Source organism: Xenopus laevis, chromosome 3S, assembly GCF_017654675.1.
Source record: "Xenopus laevis strain J_2021 chromosome 3S, Xenopus_laevis_v10.1, whole genome shotgun sequence".
NCBI lineage: Eukaryota > Metazoa > Chordata > Amphibia > Anura > Pipidae > Xenopus > Xenopus laevis.
In genome coordinates, this window is record NC_054376.1 from 27,029,300 (window position 1) to 27,041,363 (window position 12,064).

The 12,064-nt window shown below is 41.6% G+C and overlaps 1 protein-coding gene across 1 annotated transcript; it reads left to right on the plus strand.

The window, feature by feature from the left end:
* The first annotated feature begins 729 nt into the window (after positions 1–729).
* pgam2.S (phosphoglycerate mutase 2 S homeolog) lies at positions 730–7,016 on the plus strand. The gene is given in 3 exon segments (NM_001094437.1): positions 730–1,230; positions 3,381–3,561; positions 6,396–7,016. Coding segments are annotated over 3 exon segments (762 nt in total). The 5' UTR covers positions 730–819; the 3' UTR covers positions 6,566–7,016.
* Positions 7,017–12,064: the final 5,048 nt, after the last annotated feature.

Sequence of the window (12,064 nt, forward strand, 5' to 3'; positions counted from 1 at the left end):
AGAAAGAGGGACAGAAATTGTTTTGACCACGCTCATTTTTGTGTGCACACCTCCTAATTACCATGTCCATTTTTACAAGATTATGAAAGTTTGAATACATTTCTGTGTTTTTTCTGTGTTATTACAGTTTTGCTGATGAAGATGAATTGCCCTTTAAGCGGCAAATCAGTTTCCCCAAGAGACCTGCTTATCTTAAATTGTTACAAAAGTATCTAAGTGCAGCTGCCACAGATTCTGGGCTCTCTGCAAAAAGCCAATTAAGTTACAAACTTTGTATCTTTATCTGGCTGTTCAGTGAAGGAGATCAAAGAGAAAGTCGGGATATTTCAGTAACAATCCGGGACTGTGGGTTGAGCTGTCAAAAACGGGACTGTCCCGCGAAAAAAAGGGACAGTTGGGAGGTATGTATAAAGTAATATCATAAAAGCAGTGGGACGGTAAAAGGTACAGCAATATGGAGAACCCCGCCCCCTCCTTTAGTAGCAGAGATTCCACACGACTGAGTGACCTTTAACAGACAACCCTGCAGTGACTCAAGTAAAGGTCAGTCACAGCTGTCACTGGCAGCAAGAAGGGCTTGAAGCTATTTTCAGTGCCTGGTCTCTCCATCACTGGTGTTGGCTTCCGGTTGCTGCTGCTTGATTGGTCACTATGTAAAGCAGTATTGGCTATATGAGACACATATCCTATGAGTATCTGGAACAGGGACCAGACTTCAGGCTGAGTTTCATCCTGTCTAATAAGCATCAGTAAACATCTATATTGGTTGAGCTTCCTTTGCAAAACTGCCATCCATACTAGTCATCTTGTATAGCCACTATGCCTCACCGCCTAGTCATTGTACGCCACGGGGAAAGCTCATGGAATCAGGAGAACAGGTTCTGTGGCTGGTTTGATGCCGACCTGAGTGAGAAAGGGACAGAGGAGGCCCGCAGAGGTGCTCAGGCAATAAAGGAGGCCGGGATGGAGTTTGACATCTGCTACACCTCAGTGCTGAAGAGGGCGGTGCGTACTCTGTGGTACATCATGGATGGAATAGACCAAATGTGGCTGCCAGTGGTCAGGACCTGGAGACTGAATGAGCGCCACTATGGGGGACTGACGGGCCTCAACAAGGCAGAGACTGCGGAGAAACATGGGGAAGAGCAGGTGAAGATCTGGAGGCGATCTTATGACATCCCACCACCAGTCATGGGAGAAGATCACCCCTACTACAAGCTGATAAGTAAGGTAAGGAGATCTTGGGGCCTCTTGTGAATTTCTCCCATTATCCCAATTTTGCTCTTGTCCTGTTTTACCAAGTGCCTCAAAACTTCTACGCCTCCATATGACCACTACTTGTACCCCATATTTGTCTATATACTTTTTCTCTATATAGCCCCTCCTATTGCTTTGTATAACTGCACCCTGTAACTTCTTCTGATGCTTTAAATAAATCTTTCTTCTAACCTTCACTACTGTTCATATATTTTCCTACGATTTCTCCTATTGAGCATCCCATAGCCCAACTGATACCCCCCTTACAGCCTTTGCTGTATCTCCTATTGTTGCATATTATCTTTGTCTTGCTCTATAATTCCACCTAATACTCTATGTATGGACAGGGTATTTATTTGTGTTGCTGTGCAACTAGATGCTGTATTGCTACGGTCCACTGCTTGTTACTATGGAGACAGAATCAGCACCTTTAAGAGAGCCGGCTACCTTGCTGCTAATGCAAGCATTTTTGCATTTCAAGTACTAAGTAGCTGTTTAGTGCATTATAATACATTCTTCCTAGAGCATTCTCATTCCTCTTGCACACGCCATGGAAAATCTGCAAGCTTTTACAGTAACCATGAGATGATTATAAAGATCCAGAAAGGTGCTTCCAACAAGGGGGTCATCCAATAAAATGACCCGTTCTCAATTATAAAAGTAAGCAGATGGCTAGGGTATATATACCTCCTTCGCTATCTGATTTTAGAAGAAGTCAAGTGATGGTGGGAGTTGTAGTTTAACAATAGCTGGAGGTTGGGCATCTCTGATTTATGTAAACACCCCCCCGTCTACGGGGCTGCAGCCTTATTGCATTTACAAGGGCCTCACACTTCTCTAACGCTGAGCCTGGATGTACTTGCACAAGGCAAATTTAAGAATTTTTTTTTATTGGTCTGCATATTTTTACTTTTTTTTTATCCTGGTTCTAAAAATGTATAAATTATGATTACTGTATATATCGATTTAACTCACTTTCCCTTTAGAACCTGCAAATGAGGATTGCTATATTAACTGCTAATTTAATGAATCAGCAGTGCCCCCCCCCTTATTTGGCCTGACAGCCAGCTGAAAATTAATTTTGTGAGAAAAGGAAAGTCTTGCTTAGAACTGACCAGCGGTATGTCAGATGACTCTTCTCTGCTAACATCTTTTTCTAAGCAGAGCAACATCACTGGACTTTCTTTTTCTCCCAGATGTTATTTTCAGCCAGCTGAAAATATAAACAGCTGGTGACACTTGTTGATTAAAATTTCTTATATTAGAAGTGTAAAAACTTCCAATATCTTCAAAACTAGACAAAAAACTGATTTCACTAGAAAAAGTGCTTAGAAGAGGGCTCTGAGCAACTTGACATTTTTTTGTTTTGAGATTTTCTACTTCTGTAGGAAACACACTGCACAGATACAGGCTAACTGGGAGGACATGCTGAGACCTACATAGGACACGGCAGGATCATTTATCAAGAGACTCAGGGCTAAAATTAGCACAATTTTGCACTTTAACTAAGTTCAGAATATTAATTCATGCCTGGCGAGCATTTTTTATGGTTTCCTTCACAAAATGTCCTGTGCTCATTTACTTGATGATAATTATACTTCTGGGGTTATTTATCAAAATCTGATTTAAAAAAAAGTAAAAAAAGTCAGACCAAACTAGAATCCATGATTTGACCTTATTTATCATTGAAAAAAACTTGATAAAATCTGTTCGGGCAAAAAAAATATATTTGGGTTTTGCAGAAAAAAAAATCAAATTTTTTGGGTTTTGTGCCCGAAACGCTTGAATTTTTCCTGAAATTGCTCAAAACCCACCGATTTTTTCTGATTTTTCGACAAAATTTAGAGCAGACCATGTTATCTTCAAATTTGAAATGGGACATTTGCCATTGACTTCTACAGGCCCCCGACAGCTTGGAGTATTTTTGGAATATTTTTCCACTGAAAATTCAGATTTTAGAGTAATTTAATAATTAACCTCCATAATGTTAAATTCACATGAATTTTAAGGGCAGTTTGGTCAAAGTCATGCTAATGTATTATCTATGCACCATGTCCTGCTGATCACAATGGCACTTGCTCATCTGTATCCTCACAATATTTTATCCTACTACTTGCCCCTAGGATCGGCGTTACAAAGATCTCAGCGCCAAAGAGCTGCCCTCCTGTGAGAGTCTGAAGGACACCATTGCCCGTGCCCTACCCTTTTGGAACGATGTGATTGCCCCCCAGATCCTGGCTGGAAAGCGGGTACTGATCGCAGCACATGGAAACAGCTTGAGAGGCATTGTCAAGCACCTGGATGGTAAGAAATTGCCTACAGAGTGTTGGTTCTTACTAGAGCTGATAGGGGACAGCTGTCCTGGACCCTGTGCATAGGTCCTGCAGAGAAGCAGCTAAAGGTAGGAAGAGAGAAAGATATTAGATACATGGGGTTTTGTAATAAAAAATGCAAAATTTGAAAGTTTACCTTGGCCTAGTAACTCGAAGCAACCACTGTTTGTTTCCAGATAGGTGCCTTGTACATGCTTCATGCTACCAGGAGCAAACTTTATACTTTTTATAAAATTAACCCCACAGAAGGTAATTTAAGCAACAATAGGGCAAGTGTCTTACCAGACGTGGAATCGCGGGTGGTGCGATTACGCATGGACTAACAGCTGCACCGCCAGTACAAAGGCTGGAGATGGGTAGTTAAGTTACTGTGTCTTAAGGTGGCCATAGATGTTACAATTACAATCTTTCCTGGAAAAGATCTATCCAGGAAGATCGTTCGTTCGGCTCCTCTCCCACCATACACACACCGAATATCGTACGAAAAAGTACAATATTATCGGTGCGTCTATGGTCCCCTTTACCACTTTTAACTATCTGACCCCCATGACTGTTTAGAAGCCACATTCCTTAGATTCCAGCTCTGGCATGTGTTTTATAAGATTACTGTACCTGTTCCATCTGCCCTCATACTGTCCCCTCTGACCCACCTGTCTATGTTCTGACTGTCCTGTTACTATATCAGTAACTCTGACCTTTTCATGGGTCCTCCTTGAGACCTTAGCCCAAAATAAGATTAACATGACCTTCTGTGCGGAGGACAGAGGGAGGGGTAAGCTATGGGATCATTAACCACTGAGCTGGTGCACTGTGCTTTTTAACTCTTTACTCACAGGGGAGGGGGGTCCTGGGACGCAGAGGTCATCAGCTGCAAATAGAAAGAACCTGGGAAATTCATTAACCAGAATGATTTTTCTTATTTCTAAAGCTAAACTAGACAAAACAGTGAAGTTGAAGCTCCTCCAAAATAATAGTAGGATAATAGTCTCTGGGAAAGGAGTGTGGCTGTGGGATAACAGGTATAGTAGGGAGAGATGGTGCCTATAGTAACAGTGGATAATAGTCTCTGGGAAGGGAGTGTGACTGTGGGATAGCAGGTATAGTAGGGAGAGATGGTGCCTATAGTAACAGTGGGATAATAGTCTCTGGGAAGGGACTGTGACTGTGGGATAGCAGGTATAGTAGGGAGAGATGATGCCTATAGTAACAGTGGGATAATAGTCTCTGGGAAGGGAGTGTGACTGTGGGATAGCAGGTATAGTAGGGAGAGATGGTGCCTATAGTAACAGTGGGATAATAGTCTCTGGGAAGGGAGTGTGGCTGTGGGATATCAGGTATAGTAGGGAGAGATGGTGCCTATAGTAACAGTGGATAATAGTCTCTGGGAAGGGAGTGTGGCTGTGGGATAGCAGGTATAGTAGGGAGAGATGGTGCCTATAGTAACAGTGGATAATAGTCTCTGGGAAGGGAGTGTGACTGTGAGATAGCAGGTATAGTAGGGAGAGATGGTGTCTATAGTAACATATGGATAATAGTCTCTGGGAAGGGAATGTGACTGTGAGATAGCAGGTATAGTAGGGAGAGATGGTGTCTATAATAACATATGGATAATAGTCTCTGGGAAGGGAATGTGGCTGTGGAATAGCAGGTATAGTAGGGAGAGATGGTGCCTATAGTAACAGTGGATAATAGTCTCTGGGAAGGGAGTGTGACTGTGGGATAGCAGGTATAGTAGGGAGAGATGGTGCCTATAGTAACAGTGGGATAATAGTCTCTGGGAAGGGAGTGTGACTGTGGATAGCAGGTATAGTAGGGAGAGATGGTGTCTATAGTAACAGTGGGATAATAGTCTCTGGGAAGGGAGTGTGACTGTGGGATAGCAGGTAGCATCCCTAAGAGAAATGACACACGGTACTATTTGTAGCCTGGATTTTGTCTTACAAAACAACAGAAACCTGCTATAGACAATACTGAGAAATGTCTATGCTAACACTAAAATCATGTAATCTCTCAAAAATGCCTTTGTATGCTGTTTTGAGAGACAACAGCAGAGACAATTTTCAGACGTTTTGTAGCTTTGGCCAAACACTGGCTAAATAAACCCCTGTGAGTCATTGCCCTAACCCTGGGTCCTGTATTCACAGTGTATAAATCCAGTGTACTTCAGTGAACTGCTTCTGTGAAGTTTACTGTAATCCCAACCACCTTTCATCCTTTATTTCTCCATTCTATCCTCTACGCCTCTTTATCATTAATTAGCCCATAATTACCACTTCTCAGTTAGCTTTTGACCGTAAGTATCTCTATCATCAACATGCTTTAGATCTCTCCTTTTAACCTTCTCTTTCTCAAGAGCTGCCTGTTATCATGTTAATGATATTAAGGCACTTATCAGTGGCGCTCTCAGTATATATACTCTTATCAAATTTGCTCCCTACATTGAACCTCTTCTCCATTACTCTGCCCTCCAGTGGCTGTTATGGGTAATACTGTTATTAGTTGCTCAAAAAGAAAATCTGGAGCAATTTGCCATTTTATATTAGAAACAGTACAGCTAACACATATAAAATCTATTTATATAATATTAAAACACCATAATATACATGGACCACACGGTTGCACAATGGTTAACATGCTGGGGTCCTATTGTTTAATTACAGTAAGTTCCATAACGAGTTTGCAAGTTCTACCTGTGTCCCTCCATGTACTCAAAGACACATTACAAGGGACAGCATAAAAACGAAATTAAAAAAACTAAATTTGACACAGTTATTCAACTTGGGTGTTGTTTCTGTCTCTCTGCAGGGATGTCTGATGCTGCCATCATGGAACTCAATCTCCCCACTGGAATTCCCATTGTGTATGAACTTGATGATAACCTGAAGCCAACCAAACCCATGAGCTTTCTTGGGGACGAGGAAACTGTACGGAAAGCTATGGAGGCAGTGGCAGCCCAGGGAAAAGTCAAAAAATAGATGTAGAGCCAGATCTGGGTTTGGGTTATAGAGAGAGTGGGAGGGATAGTATGACCCACAGAAACTTTCTAGTCCCTATGTTATTCTTAAAAAGTAAGAAAATGATATTCTGGAAAATAACATAGGGACAAAGAGAGGAGATTGCTTCTAATGTTAGCTCACAAAAAGGAATGGCCCCTATGTAGCTGTTCTTTGGTCCATATTATTAGAGAAATATATATATATATATATAAGGGCAGTGTAGATACAAACAAGCACAAATAATATATTTAGTTAGATCCATTTGTTCTTGTGTTAAAGAACAAATATTCCCCCAGTGTCTTCATTCTCACAGTTACCATTACAAGTTAACATTAAGAATTTTCCCCAGGGTTTTGAATGTTCTTTTCACATCGCCACCATTTCAGTAATTCTGTATTTTTAGCCAAATAAATAAAAAATAAGGCCAAAAGTGTCTGCTTTTTAATATGTATATTTTCTTGCTATACCAGACACAGCATTTCATGTTGAGAGTGTGTTAGTGTGTATTGATGTGAGAATGAATGCAATATAACGTTATCAACCTAGTCCTGTACATAATGCAGCAAATTCACTAACCTCCGAAAATTCGCCAGCAATGCAATCGATCACAGCGCAACACTTTGCCAGGAGTAGATTCGCCAGGACAACGCTAATTCACTAAAATCCGAAGTTGTGTCCAGGGCGCCGAACGCTGGCGAAGTTGCGCTAGCATTACTTTAATTTGCATACAGCGGTAAGTTTAAGTTCAATGGACGTATAATACATTACACTACACAAGCCTAGGAAACCTTAATAAAATAAAATAAAGTTGTTATAATGCCCTATAGTTTATGTGCCATATGTTAGGAAATGTAGGGGGGAAGCCGGTTACCCCCAAAAAATGTTACGCTCTTTTGCAGCCTATCACCCTAAAAAAAGGAAAAGACGCCACCGTTTTTTGGGACTTAGAAACATTTTCAACAATTTTTTTAGGAACTCCTATCTACTCTATTGCACTTCGCCTGGTCTGAGGTGGCGAGGGCAAGTCTGGCGCATGAGGTAACGTTCAGTAAAATCCGCATCTCAGTTTATTTGCGTAGTTACATCCTCTCGCCTGTGCAAATTCGCCTGGCGTTAGGAAACGAAGTACCGCTAGAGTCTATCTCCTTCACTAGCGAAGTTATGCCAGCGACTGTTAGTAAATCGGCAAAATTCCCAAACAGTTTTGGACTGGGATGCCAGGGGCCTACCAGAAAACCTTAGACCGTGGGCCCACTTTCCAAACTATTATTCCTTCTCTACTCACTCAAACTCTTTATTCTCCTAGTCTTTTATCTCTACATACTATACTTAATTCTCCCATAATTAAGCCTCTTAAAGAAATAGGGAATGGCCAAGAAATAGGCCAAATGAGTAGAAGCAAGAGGGCCCGCTGACACCTGGGCCCACCGGGAGTTTTCCTGGTATCCCGTTGGGCCAGTCCGACACTGTTCCCGAAATGATGTCAATTCGCCAGCGTTAGTCACTTCGCCCTTTAGTAAATTTGCCCCAATGGCTTAATGCTACCCTGTGGCAGGTAGTGGGTCAAAGATGGCCTGAACCCCCTGATGCTGAACTCTACACCCTGTGCCATATTTTTTATTTCACCCCACCTTCCACCACGATTGGGAGGGGAGGTCAGAGGTTATAGGTCAGAGGGGCCCACCAGGTTTTTTTCTGGTGTCCCACCAGCCCAGTACTACACTGCATGAAGCACAGAGATCAGCAAAAATGAAAGCAGAAATACTGTCAGCATGCACACTAAGTGCTCTCGCCAGTGGCATAACTAGATGTTACTGGGGCCCCACAGCAAATTAATTTGCAGGCCCCAGATATGTCAAGAGGTTGCCTTGTTTTACCAATATTAATTGAAATTGTATATGAATTAGGGCCTCATGGGGCCCCTAAACCTCCTGGACCCCCCTGCAACAACAGGGTCTGTTTCCTCTATAGTTTCACCCCCTGGCTCCTGCCCATTTGTCGGGGTCTTTGCATCAGACAACCAACAAGTAATGACATAAAGTGATCGGTTAACTTTTGCAAAACAGAATTATGTCCCATTTTAGGGGGTGGGGCAACTCTGAACTCATGATAGGGAAGGCTTACTGAAAACTGGAAAGGGTTTCAGTTGTGTTGAGGAATATTGGGCTTAACTACCATGGCTGGTGTGGATATGGGGTATGGCCTAAATGATCCTGCTTTTTAGTTCAGGTATGGCTAAAGGCATAACTGGAGCTCTGCCAAATCATGGAAAGGAGCAGAATAAATGTCTCTAGAACCAGCCTCTGCATATCCACATTGGTTTTTAGGTGCTTTAACACCATATATTTTTGGAAAATTACACATTTAGACAAATCCAAAATGGGTAATTATGTATTTCTACTCCAAACTACCCAACTGCAAAGCTACACTAAAGGCAGCAGTTTTTATGACATTTCTGAAAATTGCCTAAAAATATTGCAATTTGCAGAATTTATCACACAATTTTTTTTTACATACAATTGGAAAAACCTTTGAAGCCAAGGGCCTACTGCATATCATGTTTTTAAGGTGCTTTAACTATAGTGTCCTTGTTGGTATGGGGCCAATAATTTGGATAATAGAAAACTGGCTGAGGAGCAGGATGAAGAGGGTGGTTGATGGGACATTTCCCATCTGTGCCAATACTGTAGGGGGGACTGTGCAGGGCTGTAATCTTTAATAACATTTATAACTGTATTGTAATTAACAGAGCATCCCAGTGTTGGCTATGGCACACAAGATCATTGGGCAGGAGAGTTGATATTAAACTGAAAGCTTCAGGCAAAATGGTAGCAGGCATTCATTTTACTTGATAACAAATCTAAATGTACATGCAGTGAAATTAAAAATACATAATACTTATTGTAAATCCAAGCAGTATATAAATATACTGTTGGCTTTGGGCTGCACAGACTGAAAAACAATACAGGGTTGACTATTTAATACCTATACTGACTATCAGAAAGCCAATGCAAAGTATCAATAACAGAACCAATAATAATCCCTATTAGGGTCATACACAGCCCTGTGACTGCTAGGCCATGTAGTAGTACTGTAACTAGACTCAGTACTGTGGGAGGTGATAAGAAATATAGGCATAAAAAAAATCGAATTAAATAAACGTGAATTGAAATATTTTTTTCCATGGCACTTGGTGATAAAAAGGTGGCCTCTGATTAATACACTGCCCTAGTTCTACATATGCCCACTAGCAAACCCTATCAGCGTCAGACTGGGGGGGTCCGAGCCCTCTGGGCCTGCAGCATCAGGGGCCCCACACCACCCACAGGCCCCCCCAGCCATAAAGCACCCTCTGCCCGCCCAGCTGCACCCCCTCTAAGGACTCCCCATCCAAGTTGCAACCCTCCTTTGGCCCCACTGCGCTTACCTATATTCTTCACTGCAGCGAATGGGCCGGGAGAGAGGTTGGGTAGTGACGGCGGGTAACAGAGGAAGGTAAGGAGTGTCTTGGCCAGCGGGGCCCATAAGAGCCGGGACCCACCATGTTTTTTCTCCCGGAACCTGAACCCTATGTTACACAAGGGTTGGACTGGCCTTTCAGACTATTAGCAGATCTCAAGGTGGATCCCAGCCAACAATATCCATCAGCCCCTTTCTTCTTCTTCCACCAGGTCAAAATGACAGCTATTACATTTAACTCTGTCTACACGTCTAAAGTGGCCCTTGATGTTGGGTTCTTTAATGGGCTATAGGCCCGGTCTGTCACTATACAATCCTGATGAGCCCCAATAAGGGTGATCTATAGTTGGGATTTGATCAGTAGTTACCCTGTATTGTATGAAAATGGATATTTTATGTGAAAAACTGGATTTTCTATAAATGAGGAGTGGGGCCCCTCGCTCAAAAAGCTTTTCATGTGTATGCACATGGTTGCACAAATACCCTGGGTGATCATTAATATATTCCTCTACTGTGATAATACCTCACTTTGATTTCACCATATTGTATAAATAGAAACTGACAAATAAATACACAAAACACTCCTGTCAGCTGTCAGAATAGTCTTCCCCAATCAACTCTAGAACTGAAGTGCCTACAAGAAGCAATGATAAACTCTATTCTTAAAGCCATGTTTCTCGTGCATGCACACATAAATTGCAACATAAAAGACAGACATAAAACCAAGCTCTTGAGCAAAACCACCCACAGTTCTTTTAATAAGGTGTGACTGGAATAATATTTTTGCATACACGGCTTACAAGAAATGAATGCTAACTATTGTCAAATATATTCTAGCTCAAAGCAAGGAGCTCTCTGGAGTATTATCAGGGGTATTCTGAAAAGAAGTAGAGATTGCCCTCAGATCAACAGAAAGCAGATTTCACCTTCAGAAACTGAGAGGGGTTCTTGACTGTCAAAACAGCACATTATCCGATTCTCCGTCAAGCCGAGCACTCCTCATTGTAAAGATGTCTTTATGAGAAAGCAGTGCAATCAAGGCTACAAGAGATTCAAGCACGGGAAGAATCTTGGCCCAAGGGTTGTCATTAAGCAATCAAAACACCCAACCGCCCACTAAAGAAACCAATTTTAGTTCTGAAAGGAAAAATGGAAAGAGATATTGTAAAGGCTGCAGGCCTTTTGTATCTATGTACGTTCTAGTCCTTTTAAAGATGGCAGATCTTCAGGAGATGGCAAATCTATTAGATTAGACTTTTCTAGTAGTATGTGCCATTGGGTAATCATAAATAGAAAATTGCCATTTTAAAAAATAAGGGCCGCCCCCTGGGATCGTAGGATTCATTGTACTCACAAACATACCAACAAACCATACATGTTAGGTCACATGAGCCAATTAACAGACAGAGTTGTGTCTTTTGCTTCCACACTTCTTCCTGTTACAGTTAGAGTTGAAGTATTTCTGGTCAGGTGATCTCTGAGACAGCAGACAGACTATCAGTAAAATGGTGGCTCAAGGCAAGAGATGTAAAAGGGCAAGATTTACTTAAATATATATTCCAGTTTGGTAAGATTCTTTAATATGCCACTTAATATGATATGAACTATCTGTTGCTTAAGTGTTCATTTTGGGGGTATAGTTTTCCTTTAATAATAAGGACGAAAGATAAAGACTGCAGCCTCCTGATCTGGTAGCCTGAATTTGGTAGCCTGCCAGGTAGTAGGGATCCAAGCAAGAACAAGTTGCAGACTTTTCTCCATGCCATACCAATAAATGACAAGTTTGCATCTATTGCCTAGTGTAGTTAATGCATATGTTTAATTGGTTGCTATGATTTCCCCTTAAAGAGTTTGGCACCGTGGATTGGAGATTTGTACTTTACAGTGAAGGCAATTATAACAGTTATTCATTTGATCTACAAACAAAAACTCATCCTTGTTTATGTGGCAATATATTACTGTGAAAGAAATAGAGAGAGAGGGTGGCGGTAACTGGGTAGTTGTGGAATGCCCTACCTC